The following is a 22,940-nucleotide window of genomic DNA, read 5'->3' on the forward strand; positions in this document are numbered from 1 at the left end:
GAATAAACCTGCCCACACCCGGCCAACAGTGTGTGTTTACATCTCAGCACACACACCCAACACGCACATGCACAAGACATACAGAAACTCTTTGTGTCCCATATGCGTGCGTCGCATGCCAGCGTATGATTTTGCCGTGCGGTTGCGAGTGTATGTTTGCGGTTGGCAGCCCACTCGCCCGTCGGATTTGGCAGAATATCTCCTCATCTGGCACAGGAAGAAGAGAGGGCGTCCCATAGCGAGGGATTACACTGACTTACACGAGCATACACGCGCACATGCCCGCATTTGTTGGCATGTATTTTGCACATTAAGAAATCCAAAAAAACCCCATGCTTTCCGCCACACACAGACTCATTCGAGGTGGTCTCGCTCATTCAGACATCGGGATATCGGTTTCCGTGAATTGATTAGCAAGTATTATGAGCTGGAAAAGTTTGGAGAGGAGTCCAGGGCCTTGAAGAGAGAACATATAAGTGCACTGTGCACGACTCCTGCAGGCTTATTTTGAAGGGAGAGTAAATATTTTTACCCACATGCAGAGAGATCTTGACGCTTCTTTATGTTGCTATAAACCAAGCTGTCTCTGCAGGGATGTGTCTGGTGTTGTGAAGCAGCCTTTCGAGCCTCCCTGCCCGACAAGAAGTGAAATGCCAGTGGAATGCATTTCTGTAATGGGCCTGCTGACAGTGCAGCAGCTATGAGCGCAGAGAGGAAATAGTCTCCAGAAGCCTGTTACTGTAAAGTGTTTCTTTGTCTCGGTATAGAGAGGGGATGGAGGGGAGCAGGCTGGGCTCTTTGTATGAACCTGATTGAAAGGTGTGTGTGACCTTTAGCACCTCTTGAGAAATCCAACAAGTCATTCTCTCACCTTATATTTAGTCCCCTACGTATCTGCTCCCCACACACACACACAGACAGGCCCCTGGACAGAAACCTAATTCTGTCTTTTTCTTTCTCTTCTTTTCAAAAACCTCCCAATTATAGCCACTCCATTTTCCACCTCCCATCCGCTCTCCTTCTACCCCCCCCCCCCCCCCCCCACTCCCTTTCTTAACGAGCAATCTCGTTAATGTCAGAGCGCCTCGTTCCTTTTCTCATTCTGTCTCTCATTCAGGCTTTTTTGGCCCATAGAGGGAGGAAGAGAGAAGGGCGATATGAAGAAGTGGAGATAGAGAAATCAGAGGCGAGCTGAAAAGAACAAGCTGCAGATGAGAGAGAGAGGCAGAGAAGGGACGAGGTGTGGGCAGAGCGGAGCCAGAGCCGGCGTAATAATGGCCAGACAAGTGTGTGAGATTACTGCCCTGGTTTCAGGGGGGACATAATTATATGCTGCACAGCCTGTCAGAAAGAATGAGATGAGGGGGTTGTATTTAGTGATGCACCAGTGAGAGATCGGTGAGGCGAGGGCGACGACTAAATCTGTGCCACAGCCTGGGCAGTTGCAGACCTGTGTGTGTGTGTGTGTGTGTGTGTGCACGCAGGGATGAGTAATGCTAAGCCATTGAATGCTGTAAATTATTCAGAGGCTTCATGCATGGAAACATTATAATTCCATGTCTGAGTGTGAATTACTCTCCATTTTACCCCCAGGCACATATCTCACTCTTGCCCAAGGCCTCATGGGAGATTAAAGGGAGAAAATACTGTGAAAGCTGGACCAGCATATAAAGCCACATGGAGTGGCCAGATATCCCAGCGGGATGTGACACTTCTACTGTACGCTCAATGAAGTTGGTTTGAATCAATCTGTCTGCTTGTTATCTCTTTGTGCTTCCGTGTATCCTTAATGAGAAGAAACGCGCCAAAAACAAAAATCGTCAGGTGGTTCAAACTTTAACTTAACTACAAGGTCAAGACTGCGAAAGTTTCACTTTCTGCTGTTTTGTGTGCTATGCAGCCTTCTCCCCACTGAGATCTTATTTGAGCTTTAGTGGTAAATTAACCATTTATTATTTTTGGAAGAAAATTGAGCAGGTATTAGATCTATTCTGTGACATTTCAGCATTTATTTTTACTTCACAATGTATCTCTGAGCATACAGCTACACTTTACGCACTGTTGAATTTGAGAAGTTACATTGTCTTAAAATAGGGTGCCACAGAAAACGATTGCTACGTGATTTGAGGGTAAATGCACTCCAGTTGCACCTTTTTTATTCGATTTTATTTTAGTATATAAAAGTTTATAAAATGTACCTTTCCTATTGAGCTATGTTAAGAGTTTACAGGACATAGCGTGTATGTGCCCCATACACCGCACTTTTTAGAGGAACAGGGATTTTATCAACTTTTGAACATCACAAAGTCTAAACACAAAATAACTGAAACAAGATCACAATACTACTAAATTATGGATTTGAACTGGTAGTGTTTGCAGTACAGTAGTGTTCTGCCGACAATGAAAATACTAATAACTATACTACTTAATATTTAAGCGAGACAGTATATGTAGTTAAGCTTCAGGAAGTTATGCAAATTAAGCAGTTAAATGAACTGCTTTAAATTAGGTATCAACATTGTTTTCATTTACAGAGTGTAACTGTAATCTTTAATCTAAAAGGACCTGTCTGTTTTTTTTATTCTAGATGACAAACTGTGTATATTTGGGTTTTGGACCACGAAACTCTTCAGTGTATTTAAAGAGATGTTGAGCTTTTGATTCAAACTCTAATGTGCTTGAGCCTCACTTACATTTTCTGACAAATTCAGTTTCTGGTTATTCATTTCTGGATGTTTGCAACTGAGATTTAGACCAGAATCTGCTGTTGGGGTTTAATTGTAGCTGTCACATAGATGCCACAATCTACTAATTGGTCAAAAAGTATAGACAGAATTTGTCAGGTTAATACAGACTAAGAAAAAAAGTAAAGTTAAAAACAAAACAAGAACAAGGGCAACTGAATTCATCCATCCAGCACTTTCAAATAATAAATAGTAATGAAATAAAATGTAATAAAATGAATGTCTGCGTGCAACTTATTTCCATGTCTCTTCACGGTGAGCTTGGTGAACCCAGAGCCTAAAATTTGCATGTCTTTGCATTTGTATTTGAATTTATAGCTGCTGAAACAATAGCTGCTCCTAACGCAGATCTTTGTCTCCACCAAAGCTTTATGTTAAACCAAATTTAATCAGATTTGAGCCCAGCCCGTGTGCCATCGACACATCTTTCACACTTCTAACCAATGCAAAACTGGCAAATCTGTAAGTGGACTGCGACAGACCGCTAAAAAGACATTACAAGAAGAGCATTACCAGAAATTTAAATCACAACATCAGACATTAAACGTGAGCGCCTCAGCTTAACAAAAATGTTCCTTTAATTTGCAGCTGGTGGTTCATGTTGATGCCCTTCTCCTCGCCCCGAACCGTGCTGTCAGATTAAAGCTTTCTTGTGTGTCCTGTCTCCTCCTTGCAGTGGACACAAACTAAAGCAGGGTAGTACTGTTTATCGGGTGTGTCTGTAGATATACATATGTGTGTGTGTGTGTTGGGTGAGAGTGGGAGGTGAACTAGCATGCAGCATTAGTTCTGCTTGAGCTGATGTGTTAATTAGCCAGCCGGTGCATAGATAATTAATGAGAATCATGATTAATGACTGTACAGTATGCATGGCTAAGGCGGAACGCGACTCACTGATAAGGCAGAAGGAGGAGGAGGAGGATCACTGGCTATTCACCCTCTGCTGCGTGCCCGTCAGGTTTGTGTGCCTGCGTGTGCGGGAAACATGTTTGCTTCTAAGTGTTTGCACATGTGAGTTTGTGTATCTGACCGATTTGTGTGCACTGCCAGGCGTGGGCACCGATGCCAGTATGAGTTAGCAGGCCTGGCAGTGGGTAGGCCTAATAACAGACTGCAGCAGGTCAGGGGGGCATTTAACACTTCTAAACACACTGGCAGAGCTGACCACTGATGCCAGATCAGAAGGAGGACCTCACACTCAGATCAACACTGAGAAGAAGGACATCAAAATTGATCTGGTGTTTTACATTTTTTCTTTTTTTTGAGTTGACAATTGTTTTGTTTGCAAAAACCTCTCCATCAAATCCTTTTGTGTCTGCAGTCAATTCTTTAAAAATTGCCAGTGCTGCAGAAATATTCCACACTGTTTCCAATACAGATCAGCTTGTTTGAATTATTTCCTCCAAATCAAGTCATTTTTGTTGATTTCAAACATATACCAACTCATGGAAAAGTACTTTATTACCCCTGGAAAGGAGCTGAATTTGCTTTTGGTACATTGGCAGATGTTCAGCATTTGAGACAATAAGATTTTTCTGCACTAATGCAGACAGAAATTACTGTATCTGATTCAGATTGCATGGGGATTTGTGGAGTTTCCACAACAACCTCAAACAGCAACTGAAGGACAAAAAAATAGCATAGTTTTTAAGCCCATGTGGACCAGAAGTCCTTGAAATATCCAGAAATGGAAATTTGAAGATCCGCTTTTGCTTGACAACTGGGTTTTGCTACGATCAAAAGCCTCAGAACAGCTACTAAATTGTCTCAATAGTCAACAATAAAAAAAGAAAGGAAAAAAAAGATGTTTGCAAATGAACTAATAACACATCAGAACATTTCTGTGGAACAACACTGATTCCTCACGGCAACAGAAACTATCCTCGTGCGGAGGAGATCACAGGTTGGTGAGGAGAAACAACTAACGTAACCTCTAAATTTGTCACCAGAGAGGAAGCGTATTAGACGAGTAGATCAAACACTTTCTTAGACGACATACTTCAGATTAATGCTAAGTTTAGAAGCAGAAGCAGGTTGATCTTTACTGAAGGACAAGAGTTGTGCAATTCAGTAAACATGTCTGTCTGGGAAAAGCGCACGAGGAACCAGAGTATCCTTGTGCAATTTGTTTGCAATGAATACAAACCTGACAGGCGAGAGGTGGATGACCACTGACCGCAAGGACAATCAAGGTTTTGACCTCCCATTGGTGCAACCGGCAACATATGATACTATGTCACCCAATGAGAGGGGAGGCTTGTTCCCCAGCTTCCCAGAGGGGTGACATACCACAGCTCGCCCCGTATGTGTGCGTGTTAATCTGCTTTGTCTGTCTCCATGCACCATCAGCACTCAAGCATGACCCTTAACCTCCAACCTCAAATAAACGGGGGAGGGTGAGAGTTGGAGCGGTTTAGGATCCAAGGGAAACGGCGTTTGAGGGTTTGCGTGTCTGTGCGCCGGAGAAAGAAATGTGTTGGGGAAGGACGGGAGGCTGGGAGGGAGGGGGGAAAAAAGCGAGAGTAAGGAGGCCGGCGATAAGAAGTGAATGAGGAGAAACAGACATGAAGAACAGTATGTTCTGCACTTTCTTCTCTCTCCTTTCTCTGATGAGGAGACAAATAGCTATTGTCATCTAAGAGATGCTGGAAAAAGCGACTCGCGCTCACGCTTCCTTTGTCTCCCAGCTCTGCGCTTGAGAAGGGATGACAAAGGCCATTTTCATGCTCAAGCGTCTGTCTCTGTCACCTCCTCCTCCTCTTCTTTCTCCTCTTTTTCCTCCTCTCGCTTTTAAACCTCTGTCCTCCTTTTCCTTTCTTCCTTCTTTCTCTCACGCTGAGCCTGCCACCTCTTTAGTCATGCCTTAACCCTTTCCTTTCTTCTTCCCCTTTCCCCCCTCTCCTATGTCACCACGTCTTCGCCTTCAACCCTTCCATCCATCTTTCCCCCCCGCCCTGCCATTCGTCCTCTCACCTGCCACACTTCTCTGCTGGGGGTCGGCCTAATTATTCCTCATCTCTCCCATCGTTTTACTCAACCACCGTCTCCTCGACTCATGCACCTGTAGCCCAGCACGCGTCTTTTCCTTTTCATCCATCCTATCTGCTTGCTAGATTTTCACCTCCCCCTCCATTTTTCAATCTTGCGCAAACTTATGTAAGTTCGAGCTCTCTGCTTCTCTTGTCTAATTCCATGTTTGCTCTCCTTTTCCTTTTCCTGTTCCCGTTCTATTTTTCCCCTCTCTCTCCTTTCCCCGTCTCTGATTTTGCACCTGTTTATGCATCGGCTGCTCTCCTTTTCTCACCATCTTACCACTTTTAGCTGTCAATCAACAAGTCACTAAGGCTTCTCTCTCTCCCTCTTTTTTTTGGTTGCCAAGAACATAAACATGTACTCAATTTGAACCAGTTGCACTCAATCCAATTTTTGTCTTTGAAGCTAAAGCAGAGTGTTGCAATCCAGATATTTGGGTGGCTGTGCAGGGAGATGTGCATAAAAAAGCAAAACAACTCCTTTTCCTTCTCACTCTTCTCCTTTTCATTGTCAGCCAGTGGTCTCTCTGGAGTTCCCACAAAACAAAGGGAGAAATAAAACAGTATTTTTAGACCCCTTTCATTTTTCATTACCATAATGATTCAGGCTTTGTAGAATCTTTTCATTTATATTTGACTGTGTGTTTGTGTTTGTGTGTGTGTGTGTGTGTGTTCAACAGGGTGTGCAGGGTGTTTCTTTTTTGCTGCACTGCCGCTCTCCCCACTCGGGAGCCCAGAGGTTGAAAAAGAGAGCACACACACACACACTCTGCAAATCAGTCATACTCATCCCCAGCCGTGCCTCCTGTCTATTTATTCCTCGATTCATCCGATTCTTTATTTATTTTACACGCTGCTTCCTAATGCAAATAGGTTTGTCTGCTCCCCGCTGAACTGTGGGAGCAGCATGGGACTGGGAGTGTGTGTTTCTGTGTGTGTGTGTGTGTGTGTGTGTGTGTGTGTGTGTGTGTGTGTGTGTGTGTGTACGCTTGCAAGAGAGTAAGTGAATCCGTGTGTGCGCGGGAAGGATGGGTGAGAGTTTGTATGTGTGTGTGTGTGTGTGTGTCTGTGGGACCCAGTGAGTAATAGAGCCAAAGTCCTTATCTGTCACCAGAGAGCTGCCTGGCTCTCTCTCAGCTGTCAATCATCCAGCCCCAGAGACAAACACTCTGCTTCAAACACTATGAGAGGCAGAGAGAGAGAGAGAGGATGAGGGATGGAGGAGGTAAAAAAGGGAGGCAGGAGGGGAGGACGGGAAGCGAAGGAGCAAAGAAGAGAATGAGGGATAAGAAAAAAGATGGAAAGAAAGTGAAGGAGGAGGCAGGTGTGGAGGGACGGGGGGAAAGTGAAGGACAAAAGGATAGAAGTTGTGATAAAAGTGGAGGGAGAAGGAGGGTTTCAACACCTCTGTTGTGTGTTTTTCGGGCCCCGCAGGTAAACGGGGAATGGAACTTTTAAAACACTTCACCCGCATGAATTAGACAGGCCCCTTGAAAATACCCGGGTGACTTTTTGAAAAAGCCACTCTTTAGAAAGTAAAGAGGAGGAGAAGTGGCGAGGTACGCACACGGACGTGCTCAAGCACACGCCCACACGCAGCCACTGACACACACACACACACACACACACACACTCTGGCAGAGCAATCAGCACTGAAATATTGGCATAACAGCCTTCAATATCCCGACGGGAGTGAATTGTATTTTTTTTGTTTTTGATGACCCGGAGGCTTTATCTTTCAGTTGGTGTGCAGGCATGTGTGCGCATCGTCTTGCACTTATGTGCGCCTGTTTGCAATTCAGCCAGTCATCAGCTATCCCTACGCCCATGCCTGTCCTACTTTCATCCCTCCCTGACTGCTCAGAGTCTCGCCTCTTGCAGCAAGCTAACTGTTGATTTTACCACGGGGCTCTACAACCCCTGGGTCGAGCCGGGACTGCCGCTCCAGCGCTTTCCCCTAAGCCCTTAAATCTTCCTTCAGCTGAGAACGGGGGGAGGGAATGATGGCGAGGTTAGGAGAGCCAAGGATGAGGGCGAAAAAAGAGAGAGAGAGGGAGCAACAGAAGGGTTTGAGCCCCAAATCGCTTCAAGATGCGTTCCAGTGGAGTCGGAATAGCTGAGAATCTGGGAGTTGGGGTAGCGCTGCTCGTAGCCTTTGGGGAAAACCGACTGGAAGCCAGGTTCCCATTTCCAATGGTGGATTAAGTGCTGCTGCAGATACACAAGGCCCCTTTGGGGTGCACACAACAAACACATATCCTTGGGGCACTCCTTTGGAATATTAGAGTCTACATACCATAACTACTTCCCTTGACCTTATTTCTATTATTTTAAGATTTTATGCCAAATTGTGAAACTGAAATGTCAAAATGTCACACTGTGGTTTTACAAGAGGTAACCAGATGACTTCTTGATCTGGGCCATGGCTTTTTCAGGGTCTCTGCTGACTGGCTCGCAATCTCCCAGTGACAACAAAACTCCAGGAAGTCAACGCTCTGACAAATCAAATCAAAAGATCGGATTTCGGTCTTTTTTTGTGTGTATCCAGAGCCTTTTCTTGTTTTTCACTCATTATGTTACAGCACAAATCCTGGGGACTCTAAGTGTATTAATCCACACCTAAAAAAATAGTCCTGTGTAAATGCAATATACTACTAGTACTACTGCTGAGTTGGGCACATGCATTATTTCCATGTTCCTTTGCTCGTTCTGTGAAGAAAAGACTGGGGGTGAGGGGGATATGTCCCATGAGTCTTTGCATGCTTGGTGGCCCCTCGGGGGCCCCTATGGATTACCATGCACTCCTGACACTATGGCCTGACTGAGCTTAAGTTGAGTCGCCTTTAGCTAAAGTTTCAGACTCCCTGCACCCTGTGGCCTCTTAGGAGTAAAGTCGAACCTCGACACACACACAGGCACACACAGAAGAGTGGCCTCACAGGTCACAGATGGGGGAGAAGGGACCCTCGGGAGAATGGCTACATGCATGACTGCATGTGGATGCGCTCAGACACATACGCACACACACACACGCATGCAGGGAGCTTTGGAAATTTGGGCGACTGTGGCAGGTCGTGGTGCGCGCTTCTGAGAATGTGAATGAGAGCCACTGCATGCATTATAACCTTCATTCCTCCAGAGCACCGATTGACCTAATTAAATTAGTGAGGTGGATGGAGTGAAAGAGTTGAAGCTCAAAGACTGCTCCACCACCAGCTGCTGCTGTCTACGTATATATGTGTGTGTAGATATCGTCATAAGCTTTACACTTAAGCACAACAAGAGTTCACTGGGAAGTATAAGCTTCTGTAGTGTCAGTGTGTGCGTGTCTCAAGGGTACTCTCCAGCCCCGTCGAGGGGTAGGCGTGGGTGTATCCATTTGTGGACTATAGGGGCACTCGCGATCGCTTCCTCTCTCACACTCTTTTTCTCTCTTTCTCATAAACTCATGTGCGCACACACAGCTGTCAGGGCCCGCAGCACTCTGTCACCGCACACCTCCACTAGACCACCTTAATGGGACCAATCCAGACTGCTGCAAATCATCCGGAGTACACGCTGAAAATGGAAGAGAAAGGGGAAGTGGGGAGGGGAGGTGAGAGGAAAAGAGATATAGGAGCGGGAAGAAATGGTGGTTTGAGACAGTGTAGCAGGGCGGAGACAGAAAAAAGCTGAGAAGATGGAGAACATCTGAGGAGGGAAGTAAAAAAAAGGAGTAGAGTATGATTTTAGGCTCACATGATCACCCACAGGGATGGTTAGGTTTCTTTGTGGAACAGTTCGAAAGCTTTTGGACCCCCCCAAAAAACCTGTCTGTGGCTTTACGGTTGCTGGTTAATCATCGAGTTCATTTTCAGAGAGAAACTAAACACTTAGGGGGAAATTGCACCTTTCTTTATGGGATGAGAATAATCTCCAGTTTCTTAAACCAAACAAATCGTTTTATAACCTGTTAGATTTTCTCAAGCAATCGTAAAGCTGAAACTGAGCCTGTTTTTATAGAGTTAATGCTTGAGAGATAGGTGACTTTTACAGGTCGGTCAGTGCCTCGATTGGGTCTCGGTGATTTCACAGACTGTAGTCAGGAATCCTGAATGATATTAGGAAAACACGATTTATTAAAAACACACACAAACGCAATGAAATTAGATGTAAATCTAACAGAAAATTAGCATATGTTAGTGTTTTAAAGAGAAACCATGTTTTTACTCTTGGGCACCACTAGACTAGCTTTGCATGATTCACGGCTCAAAATCATCCTTATTTGTGTTACACTGGGTCTCACACGACCTCAGTTCTTGCATTTTCTGAAACAAGGTATCGTAACTCCATTACCCTCCTTTTAAAGCAACTTTCTTCTGATTGGCTGCCCCTCAAAAACAGAAAACTTGGTCTCAGATTTATTAAACTGGACAAAACAGCGCGTGAGTGCAATCCCGAAATGGCGCTGATAGATGTGGTTTAGTTTTGATTTACGAAAAGTTTTTGCAAACACAGGCGCAGCTGGTTCGTTTAAATATCAGTTTCAAAACAATTAGGTCAGTTTTGTTTTTTGGCATGAAATATCAGCACAGTTGATGCAACAGTTATTGAATGAGTTTGCGCGTTTGATTTAATTATTCTTCTCCCGATATTTTGCACCTTGAGAAAGGAACTTCTAGAGATACATACGCAGCCGCAGTCACGAAAATCTCAAAGTTATCACTTCTTACACGTAATCTTGCCACTGTGTTCTCTTTGAAAACGCCAAAACCCAGTTTGTGTTGCTGTAACGAGTTGATAAATCTGGCCCTAGAAGAGCAGCAGCTTTAGCTTTTGGCTAATCATTCCCTGTCTCCTTCCCGTCTTGTACATGCGTAGAAATCTAATATAAAGCTTTGGCCGTGTGTAATATTTGCATCCACCACTAAAAGCGACATTTTTCTTGGTTGATAATTATGTGTGGATGTTTTTCATTGTTCCATTTTTGTTCTAGGGAGACACTTTGGAGGAAACAGCAATCGTTGTAAAGCTGCAAACGCATTAGGTGATATATACCTGGGTGAAGAGAGGGAGAGAGAAAACAAGACTTTAATGAAGAAAGGTATAGAGAGGTGGAGAGGCAGAGCAAGGAGGGGAGGCTCTTTGAGGCATGAGAGATGGAGTGCAGTGCGGCGTCTAGAGCTCACTTTTAGCGAATGTTTGGAGGAGTCAAAAGACGCCACGAACAAAAGTTCTGAGCCAAAGACGCGGGAGCAGAAACATAAAAAATACAGGAACAAGGATGTAAATGAGAGGGAGAGATGACGAAGGAGAAGGGAAGGAGATGTTTGCTTGAGAAAAGTTTCTGTTGACCTGGATATGGCTGCGTTGCTCAGCTCTGTTCAAAGAGGGAAAAGAATCTTTTTCCATAGCTGCTTAGTTAGTTCTCGCTTCTCTTTATGATGCAGCTACAAGTTTCAACTTAATGCGATACGCTCGTCTGCTGCATTGTATCGTATGGGATGGTATTGAGCGCAGCAGGAGCACAGCAGCATGGGAGATGAAGGGTGTGTGTGTGTGTTTATGAGGGAGACAAACATAGCGAGCGCCTCTGTGTGTGTGTGTACGTGCTCTTTGCAAATGCCAAGGCATCCAGCGTGCCTCCATCCTGTGTCTCTGTGGTTATCCGGGTTGTGATATGTACTGGATGTGACACCGACGCTGCAGCATTCTGGACCGCCTCCGGACAGCAGAACGAGTGTGTATGAGTGTGCGCGCGTGTGTGTAAGAGATGACAAGGACGGAGTTACCTTCAAAGTCCCACGATGCCAGCTAACTATTCAAACAAGGCTCTGCATCTCTACCTGCCCACTGCCACCTCCCGCCTCCCTCTGCCTCTCTTTTCTCTCCCCTGCAAGCCTCCTCGGTGCTGCTTTCCCTTCACCACCTCTTCTCCTCTCGTCCCCTCCCGTTTCGCCCTCCCTCCCCCTCTTGCCATATGGAACACATTACAAGCGTTGTCGTTTCTCACCACCGACATTCCTGAGGGCTTTCCACCACTCACTGACTTTACATCAACCTTGTGCTCCTCTTTCCTTGTTCACGCTGTTGTTCATAGTCAGCTTATCTTTTGTCATTTCTCTCCTCGTTTTCTTTTTAACCTTTCAATATCCAGTTCCCCTCTTTTATTTCCCTACGTGTAGGTAACATGTATGTGATTTTTCACTTCTGGGCCAAGAAAACATTCACTGTGCCCTGGTGTTGACACATCTTTTGAATTTTACAGATTTACACATGTTTAAGTTAAAACCTGCCCTTTTGGCTCTGTTTTGGCCTCCTCCAATTCCTAAAGGAATTGCTAGATCACCGTGTCAATGCATTCTCAGCAGGGCATCAAATACTGGCCTTCTGTCATGCGCTCCTCTCACACTGGTGGCTTGATGTGGCAGTGTTTAACGGTATGCTTTTCAGGAGTGATGAAGTCAAGTTGGATTAATTTTGATTTGCTGATGAAGCTCATTTGGATTCACAAGGCTTAGGCACTTAAAATCTTCCGTCTGGCGGGAGAATCCTTTCAAAAGTTGCATTCAAAGGCTCAGACTGTGCGGCGAAGGCCCCAGAGGTGAGCGCAGACAGGAGATCCGTGAGCGAGGTTGTTTTGCTGGAGAGTGGGCAGGCAGGAAAACCAGATTGGACAGCAAGAGTCTGAGCTGCTGGCTGGCATGCGTAGGGAATCTGGAGCAGAACAAGAATCGAGGTTAGCAACTTGGAAAACATATTTAGAGAGAAAGCAAGTTTCACCAGAGAGCCTGAACAACATCACCGGCTATAAAGGCTGTTGGAGCGGTCTGTAGGAGAGTGGGCGCGAGAGCTGGTCCTCATGTACTGCAGGTAAGTGATGATAGGATCGATGCGCCAGCTTACAGAGGAGTGGAAATCACAGGGTAGCCACACCTGTAGGAAGGCACCATAGAGATTAACAACAAAAGTACTTGCTTATAAAAGGATGCTTACCCATATAATTTTTAATTTGGTGCAAAGAAGTCGTTTACAAGCGTTTTCGTGTGACAAGTTGGTTCCCTGTTGCCGTCAACACATTGCATCACAGCCCCGACCTTTAAGCGTACCTTCTTTGAGGCGCACTTTGACAGCACTGCCGTATTTGATGCCCACGTTCAATCGTTGGTTTGATCTACAGAAAGCAGCCTCTTGCAGTGGCTGAAAATGACTAACAAAAAGCATCCTCATTGGTGCTTCTTTGTACGACACTTAGAGCTCAAAGACGCCATATTTTTCCAGTGTTTCTCATGTTTCTTTTGTAAAATATATTCCCAAATCAAACTCTGTCAGACGTGTTTGCTATCTTTGGAAACTTTGCGACGTCCACTAGAATTAAAGAAAGAAATGCGTTATTTTGCCGACGTGATTTACTGCCCAGCATAAATCTCCGGCCACCCTGTGGGACGCTGCGAGACGAAGACGATGAGCTCGTTTTACAATGTTGAAATTACTCCCCGCTATGTATGTGATATATACCGCTAAAGATAAAACACAAGTTCTTGGAAGGAAAGCGAGCTTGGGAGATTCATTCTCCCTCTTCTACCCCTGCCTCCCCCCCTACTCCCCCGCCAAACTCACATCCATTTCACCATTTCATCCATAATAGAAATGTTCAGAGGTATCTGGGCCATGCCTTCTAGAGAGACTCAAACTCTCATCAATTTACATTATAGCTCTCTCTTCTCCCCCTCTGTCTCTTCCGAACCCTTCTCGGTCTCCCTCCACCTCGTACAAATGCGTCTCTATCTCTCTCCAGCTCTATACACACAGTCAAAGACCACTTTCTGCAGCTCTTCTCCAGGGTATATGGTTCTTTAATGAAGACAGTAATAATGATTATGGATATTTTAAAACCGTCTGTCTGCCCCGCGCACTGATGGGAGCAGAAACTGCAGTGTCTGCGTGCAAAAGGTCCTGTCAGATGATGCAGAATTTGGAACAGCTAAATCATAATCATCAGCCATTATTTCCTAGCAACAGCTTAAGATGACAAATAATGTGTCAAAAGTTCAGGAATTCAATGATTTCCTTTACTCGAGAAGCTACAGCCACAGGTTTTTTTTTCTTTAATATAAACGTGTCAGGCTGATGTTTGTGTCTGTGTGAAAACCGCAAGCACGGTATTAATATATTATAAGATGACTCTGCACACGGGTGCCGCTGAAGATGATAATAGCAATTTTTTGAAGCTAGGCCTCGAGTTCAACCTGCAAAACGGTTTTCAGACATGCTCTGAAAAGCCCCCTTTTTAGTTGCAGAAGTGATCAAAGATGAGGTCAAGATAAAAGAGCACAACACGAGTAACATTTAAAAGCTCCTGAATCATTTATCGCACGCCTATCAGACGGAGCGGCGGGCAAAAGGGATGTAGGTGAGACGTGAAGAGGACAACAGGTCAAGTGGACGAAGGCGCGGCTCCCGCGAACAAGTATAAAAGAAAGATTGGGCCGAATTCATGTTCCATATACTCCTGACCATGTGTTTTACGTTACGTGTTGTTGGTGTTTCTGGGGTTCTGATTGCTGCAGCAGAAGAGTGGAAAATGATAGCTGATCCTTCTCTGTGTGGGTTCTCTGCAGAGCAGGAAAAAGAAGAAGAAAAAATCGCTTCACCGTAGCAAGTGATTTAATCCAGCATTGAGGCTTGAAATAATATTTTCCCTAAAGTGGGTAATGCAGTCTGTCAGCGGAGTGAGATAATTTTGCATTTCCAAATCTTTTAAATCATTTTATTCATACCTGAGGAGTAATTATTTATTCTTTCAAGACTTTAATGCTTGTTTGATAGAAAATTCATTAAAGTGCACTGGAAGAAAATTAATTATGGTGCAGGATCCACCGCGCGAAGCTCCGTGTGTTTTCATCAGGTTTAAAGATTCCATGAAGGCTCGAGTGACATGTTCAAAATGGACGTTTGTGTGTGTGTGTGTGTGTGTTTGCTCATTGTGGCACACTTTAGAAAGCACCTCTCCAGCAAATGAGACCCAGCGGATTTACTTTAGACAGCTACTAGATGGCCTGCAGGTGTTGCAGCAGCTCAGTGGGCCTGTCTACGTGCGCGCTCGTCCTGTAGAGTGTGTATTCCTCCCGTAGCCGATCGGTTTGCTACTCTTTAGTGTGCGTGCCCCCCCGCCGTGCGTTTGACAGCGTGTGTACATTAATGGTGGGTTTGGGTGCAGGGAGGGGGGCTGCACTGAGGGCCCCTGTGTGTGTGATTACACTGTGTATACCATGAGATTAGCGCAGACAGCTTTATGCGCAGGGGCCGCCATAAATCTCCCCCCCTCTCCAACTCTCGAACGCCACAGAACCCAATACCGCCGTCGTTTATTATTCTCTAATAGATCGGTCCTTTGCTGTCTCTCCTTGGCTTCCCGCTCACACCAGGTTGTGGTTAGCTCAAGGACAAAACCGCCTCAGAGGACGGTAGGAGGTTAAAGTTTAGAAGAGTTTCGAGTAAATCCTCCAGACTGATTTCATTTTGGTTTGTTTTGTGTTCTCCGCCAACTCCAGTGTCCGCTCCCATTTCTTTTCTTCTCCTTCTTTTTTTTTTCGCCCTAGCCTTTTATTTTTCCACATTTGTTGCAGTTGCAATCTGTCCAACTCCCTTGCTTTCTCTTTGTCCTTATGTGTTTACTCTGATGCTTTATCACTTGGAATCCCACCTCTCTCTTTTGTCTCTCGCCTTATTTTTTTCTGGTTTTTTTCCAGCATCCATTCTGATTTTTTTCCCCTCTCGTGGACTCGGCGCTCACACTCCTATGCCCTTCCAACATCCCCCAAACCTCACCTCCCGTAGCATATTCCTCAAGTTCACACAGACATACATTTCAAACACGCCCCATCCCTTGTCCTCCCCCTCTTCCGACTGCACCTGTGTGCCCGGCTTTGGTCTGGACACGGCTCAGGTTGCCTCTGTGGAATCTGGGAAATGTTCGAGCTGTCCGATATGCCACCTAGAGCAGGTAGATAGACGGAGGCGGGGAGGACGCTCAAAAGTCCTTTTTGGTTGATTTTAAACCATCTCCTCTCGGTTTAAAATGTAAAAGAAACCAAGTGGCTACTGCATTATAATAGTGGTAGAGAGTGGGACAGGGAGGAGCGGGAGAATGGGAAGCAGGAGGTGTGAGAGGTCGGAGGAGTTGGGAGGGAGGGGTCAGGGAGACTGACACTTGAGTCTTCTCAGCTCGACTCGGGAGTCGTGGCAGGGTGACGCTTGGGTTGAGAAAATGATGTTTCTGCCCTCATAAAAGAGCTCCAAAGAAGAAAAGATTGTAATGCTCACATCCCCCTCCTCCCTCCCCTCCTCTCCATCTCTTCTACTCACGGCCTTCTCCTTTCTCCTCCCCCACCCCCCTCAGTGTCACCTCTGGCCCCCTCCAACCTCCCACGCCATGTTTCAAAGTGTGGCCACATGAATGGCTCTATTGTTAATGGCCGAGAGAAAGGGGAAGGAGAGAGACTGGACGGCAAAAGAGATGAGAGCGAGCGAGAGAGGATTTAAAAAAATAGAAGCAGACACTGAGAGAGAGAGAGAGTCTCTGTCAGAGCGTAATGTGGCAAAGAAGAAAAGAGTAAAGGGAAAACGTAATGTTGCTCAGGGCTGTCTCTGAATGGGATGATTTATTTAGATGTGGTCACAGATGAACTCTATAAAGTTGTTTATAAGTTCACCTCACTTCACTTTTCCCACTCCGGCTCTCCATCCTCCCCTCTTGTGCGTGCTTCCCTTTTTTTCCTCTGGAAGTTTAACAGCCTTGTGGCACCTCTGAGATTCTGAGGGCTCTAAAAATTAAATGGCGCTTTCTGGCTAGACTTTTTTTTTTTTTCAAAGGCGGATTTAAACATATCCACCTTATAAAAAAAGAGTTTAAGTGATGTTTGAATGCAGCCCAGGACACTGAAGGCCTCACATGGAGGGCATGGAAAGCATGCCTCTGAGATAAATACACAGCATTTTTCCCCTTACCGCATGATTAGATTGGGACAAGGTCTCCCTAACTCCATCCTGTTTACACTGCACATAGACACTATCATTCACTCACAAACGCAGGGTTAACCCGGGTTAACTCGGCAAATCTGACACCCTGAGCATGGAGCCTATCAGAAAATTGAGTTCTGTTGCAGGAATAGGCTGGAATTCACCATCACTCTCCATCTTTCTGCCCTCCTTTCCTCCACCCTTTCTATTTTCCCCCATTTGTTTTGGCCTCCTCTTCCACGTTATATTTTAGGACCTTGTTCTCATCCTCTGTGGGCTGCTTGTGGCCGTGTTTCCTTTCTGCTTGTTCTCCACGTCTCTTTGTTGTCGCTACATACCTTGCCTAACGTGTTCGATTTTTTTTTGGATTTTTTTTGTCCACACTCCTTCCTCTCTCTCGTTCACTTCACTGATTTCTCCGTCTTTCTTCCTGCCGTTCTTTTAAAGCACCGCACCTGCCCAGTGGCATTTTACCTCTAAGAGCATTCTGTGTGTGTCTGTGTGCGTTTTCTCAGCCACTCTGCAATGCAGCTCAGCTCTGACTCAGGGTACCATCAGATAGCACTCAAAGAATGCGTCACGCAGGAAGCTAAAGGTGCTTGTTGCTGTTAAGGTGTGTTCATGTGTGTGCTAGTGTTCATGTTTAGGAAAAAATAAACCCAAGTGTGTCTGTGTGTGTTTGGATGTGGGTGGATGTGCTTGGGCAAACCTTTTGTGTTGAGCAGAAGGGCATTTGTATGGGTTTGTGTATGTGTTGAATAGATTTTTCTGATTAGGCTGTGCTACACAAGCCTCAGGAACTAACACCATGTTTATAGTTCTTGCTCTATAAATGGCATGAGTACATGTGCTCACCAGTCTGAAGCCGACAGGAAGGTGAAATAAATGTGTGCGTGTATGCGTTGAGTGAAGCTGAGTGCCTGCCTCTCCTGTCTAAGTATTGCCTGATAACCCCGAGTGACCTGGGTAATGAGAAGTGGAACAGTGGCTTCCCAGCAGGCCTCTGGGCCCGCCTCAGCTAAAGCTCCTCCGCCGCTCAGCCTGCATTATGAAGCTTCCCTCCAGTGTACGCCCGCTAGCCAAACACACCGACAGACAGAAGAGCTTACATCTCAATTTTTAAAAAGTCTAAGGCTGTTTAGATCACATTGCTAAGAGGTAGCTGTAGCCTGCCAGCTTGCATCGTGTGATTGTGAAAGAAAAAACATACAACCAAATAAAAGAAATCCTTACATATTGGAAAGTATAATAATTTGCATGTACACCCATGTTTTTTTTTACTCTGTTAGATAGCTGCGTGTCATGAATTTTATCAGAACAACTCGTTGCTCAAAACAGCCAGCAGAACTGTGTAACATGCTTTATCTTTTCTTCACTATCTTTGTTTAGCTTTGCTAACATCACAATGTTATCTGTTGGTCATACTTACTTGACAACTACAGTAAAACACTCTTCAATTACAGCTAACAGTGTTAGCATGCTAAAATGCTAACGTCAAATGGTGAAAACATTAAACATTAGCATACCGATGCAAACATTGTGTAGTGGTCTCACTTCTGGAAGCTAGTTTTAGCGTCCATTTTTAAAAGTGATTTTTAAATTCATTATCTCCATTGACTGTTTCTTATATCCTTATAAAAATACTGATATAAATTGTATAAACGCCCTGAAACAAGCTAACTAGCTACAAGGTGAATCATGACAATAATAAGATGTGACTGAAGTTTAATGTTGAAGGAACTACTTATCCCATAATGCATTACACATCCTAGATTGCACAGCAAATGGCTTCTATGTATGTATGTATGTATGTATCTAGAATTTAATCAATTTTTGTATTTTTGCATGATAATAATCGTTTGTCCCTGACTGCATTCCCCACTCTTGTGGTTTCTGAAGTTTGGCGCTAACTCAGTTACCTGACATTTGCAGGTTTAAGCACTTTTTGTTAGTACTACAGACATTCACCAATCAGAGATGTTTCAGTTTGGGATTGTTTGCAGAGTCGTTTGTTGAAGTGTTTCTCTTTAGACAAAGTTTGATATCATACAGGGTTGTGGTTTCTAAAGAAGTGCATGTCAGCATTTCTTGGTGCCAGAGCTCGTAGTAAGTCTTCTTTGCATGGTGCAGCATTATGGCTCATAATCAAAACCCTTATGGAAAACATAAATGGGATTTTTGCTTCTTCAGCAGGTAGTGTCCAATGTGGAGACCAGATAATCTTATTTTACTAAAGCTAAGAAAACTCAGATTAGCGACAGTAGTTGTTTACTTTCAGGGTTCCTGAAAAAGTATCAGGAAAGCCACCGCTTTACTTGTTTTGTCTCAACAGAAATCGTTAGGCCATCTGAGCCTTGGTGTAGCCTCGGAAATATGTAGCTCTAACAACACTTCAACCAAATTGCGTGAGATGCGTAGACTTGAGCGTTTTTTGGAGCTTAACCCACAATTGACACTAAAAATCATTATACTTTCTCTATAGTCTTTACTGCGACTGGATTTCATTAGTATGACTTTAGCGAGCCCACATATGCAGAACAACAGGCAGTATTAATTTGCTGGGATACTCATTTAATCCCTACAACTGAGCTAATAAGAAACATATTGTAAGTGGAAAAAAAAGTCATGCTAGATAATTTTATTACCAAAAGTCAAATAGTTTTCAGTCCTACCTAATATCATTATGGACTGGTATGATCTCTTTGTTGTCTTTTAAAGGAGGCTATGAAAGGAAAATCCTTGATAAGCAAACAATTTATGCGTTAGTGAAAAGTGTGAACAATATTTTTTTTTAATTAACAAACGAAACTGTCACTTGATGTTTATGTGAGAGCAGCAGTATGTAGCCTGTCTCCCTTTGACAGAGCAGTTATGTAACATGCTTCATTGTCTTTGTGTGCTTTGTGATCCTGTATTGTTTATTTTTAATACTCAAACGGTTGTCTGACAGCAGAACAGAGAGAATAATTAAGCAGGTTTTAGTGCTGTGACTCCCCAGTGTTCGTGTGGATTTGTTGGAAACAGAAAACAGCGTTTGAGTCAGAGGTAACAGAAAATGGGCTCTTTAACATTACAGGCATTTGCTTCCTCCCACATCCACATCAAAGGGTCACGTAAGATTCTCTGAGAATGCTAACAGTAGAATAAATCCAGCAACCCCCCACCCCATTTGAACTTTTACTACTATAAACACTTTCCTTCTTCCTGTCAGTGGTGACATTTATTTTAACCTGAGGTAGATGGTGCATAGTTCTGTTTTCCCACTGTTAGCCAGTCATGCTAGCATGGTGCGTTAAAGTCATCGCAGGCCTCGGGGCGAGTAGCTAAGTTGATAATTCATAGTATTTGGCCTTATCAGCAAGAGATGGCCCTGTGCTGTGAGGGGGGGATGACACAGACTTAGTCATTTGTTAATTTTATGCCCCTGTGACTGCTGCGTTTCATGTTGTCTGCTCCGCAGAGACCTCTGGAAACTGTGAAGTCACAGTGAGCCCACCAGCCTTCAAACTGCAGCAGCTCTTTTCATGTAGGCTGAATTAATTTCAATTTTCGTATAAAAATCTTTCCTCAAATTCTACTCAGCGTTTACCCAGAAAGACTATTTAACTAAATTAAACACATAGCTGCACACAGAAAGCCACAAAAATGTCATGCTAGTGATAATCAACCTCACCCAGTTCTACTTTGGTGGAATTTAGTCAGCCTGCTGGATTAGAATCACATCAGGCTGAAGGTTTTCCATAGATGACAGGTGTCAACTCATCAGACGAAGCGACACGCCGTTCATACCAAAGCAGTTGAGGGAGTGATACAGAAACAGCTAATTAGCAAACTAATTAACTGTACATACCTGAGAACTGGCTTTGGCAGCTTTGTTGATCTACAGTGAAAGTTGTCTGCCTGGTTCTTCCTCAGTGGACGTGAAGTTCTCACTTCAAGAGCTGCGGAAAAACGAGAGAAAAATGAAGTCGGGGAGAAAATGTGCATTGCAGATGAAGAGGAAAAAAAATCTCAATGTTTTGCTACAGTTTTGATAGTAACATTATGTTTGTACTACATTTTTCCTGCGTAGTTTCACATGGCGTGCACAGAGTGAAAAGTCTTCCTGTACACATGCTCTCTCTTACATGAATAATTAAGTAATTCAGTTCTTGAAATATTTTACTCGTACTTTGTCACAGATAAATAACAGCAATAAAGCCATCTGTCTCTGCAGTGAGTTGTACATCCTGTGGATAAACTCTGTAGTCTCTGTTCTGCTCTGCAGAATCTGTGACCTTAAGGTAGTGGCGCATAAACTCTCTGCCTGCTGCAAGTTCTGGTTAAAAAGACCTTCGTCTACCTACTATTGCCAGCTGCAGTATTATTCAATTCAGTTTTATTTATATAGCACCAAATCACAGCAGCAAATGCCTCAAGTTGCTTTATATTGTAAGGTAAATACCCTAAAATAATTAGGAAATAAACCCCAACAATAAGGCGACCCTCTAAGAGCAAGCACTTGGTGAAATGGGAAGGAAAAACTCCCTTTTAACAGGAAGGAAGCTCCAGCAGAAGCAGGGGGTGGGAGGGCAGCCATCTGCTGGGACTGGCTGGGTGACGGGAGGAAGACAGGCCAAAAACACACTGTGGAAGAGAGCCAGAGATTAATAATAACTAATGATTAAATGCAGAGTGGTGTGTAAGCACAAAGTGAGTGGAGAATAAACACTCAGTGCATCATGGGAATCCTCAGCAGCCTAGGCCTATGACAGCATAACTAAGGGACCGATGGAGAAAACATGAGATCATCTGTAGGCAGCCATTAATATACCTGATCAGTACATGCTAATTTTTGTGACAAAGGTAGCAAGAATAATTAGCTAAAGGAACAACAGGCCCTCTCTGAGGAAGTATAAAATAATGTAAAATTTATCATATAATGCTTAAAATAGAGCCACATATAAATAATTTCATGCTACAAATGATAAAAAAAAAAAAGCACAAGTCCTGTTAAAAAGATGTGTAAGAATCAAGGACATGTTTCTTTTCTCTGTCACAGCTGTCCCATTCAAGTAGATGAGATAACTTTGGCCAAAATAGGTATTTTTTTTAAGCGAAAAAGCTTCCTTTTGAATACTTCTGATTATTTTAATATCTGCTTAATCTCAAAGGCACCAGATTTTGATTAGTTACAAATATCTGTGAACTCACGGGGATTCGTTTACAAAAGAAAATGAGTGGTTTTCTAACAGCTGAATCCTTTTTGGCTTCAGCGGTGGTTATTTTCCCCGCGTGAATCATCAATTTGTGGTTATATTTCCTGCGTTTTTCTCCACCACCTTATGGGGTCAGCGGGGGATTGCGTGAGCTTGTGTAGTAAAAATTTATTTGTGCAGTTGACTGCACAGCAGTTCCTCTGCAAAGGCACCTGTTCCCTGTGAAGGACACAAAAACCAGGATAGGAGAAGGAGAAACGGTAGCGCTAAAGGACCCATCTGTTGCTCATTCAGCAGCAAGGACAGGTGGCTCTGAACTGTTTATAAAGACTTTAATTAATGATTCTCTGCCTTTCTCTCCCTCCGTTGCCTCCTTTCTGTTTTTTTTTATCTTCGTCTCTCCTTCCTTTAGATTCAGAGACGACAAGGGCTACGTTCTGTACCCTCAGATCGGGGACCGGCTGGACCTCATCTGCCCTCCTCTGGACACCGCCAGGTCCACGCCGGAGTACGAGTTCTACAAGCTCTACCTCGTGTCGACGCGGGAGCAGGCGGACCGCTGCGAAGTGATGGGACCCACCAACATCGTGCTCACTTGCGACGAGCCCACCCGCGAACGCCGCTTCACCATCAAGTTCCAGGAGTTCTCGCCCAACCTCTGGGGCCACGAGTTCAAGAGCATGCAAGACTACTACATCATCGGTGAGTGGAGGACCCTGACCAAACGCTGGGTCGATGTGTGTATGTGCGCTTACGGGCGTGTTTGTTGAGCCTTATTTGCAGTGTGCGGTTGGTGTCGGTTGGAGGGCGGGGGGTTGTTATGATTGCATGGTTGATTTCTGATTGTGCCTGAGTGTGTTTGTTTATTTCAGAGATGATAGCGCTGATTGGGCGGGTGTGTTTACAATAATTAGGTTTGAGAATTGCGTGTGATCCAGCCCACAGGCGGAGATACAGTACAGGAC

At 44.4% G+C, this 22,940-nt stretch overlaps 1 protein-coding gene across 1 annotated transcript in view; it reads left to right on the plus strand.

The window, feature by feature from the left end:
* efnb3b (ephrin-B3b) overlaps positions 1-22,940 on the plus strand; it is a 90,826-nt gene that overhangs the window by 19,245 nt on the left and 48,641 nt on the right. The window contains exon 2 of the mRNA XM_080879188.1: positions 22,388-22,677. Coding sequence (XP_080735314.1) covers positions 22,388-22,677 — 290 coding nt within the window. The remainder of the gene's footprint in view (positions 1-22,387; positions 22,678-22,940) is intronic.

This window comes from Rhamphochromis sp. 'chilingali' (genome assembly GCF_963969265.1).
Source record: "Rhamphochromis sp. 'chilingali' genome assembly, chromosome: 1".
In the NCBI taxonomy this organism is placed as follows: domain Eukaryota; kingdom Metazoa; phylum Chordata; class Actinopteri; order Cichliformes; family Cichlidae; genus Rhamphochromis; species Rhamphochromis sp. 'chilingali'.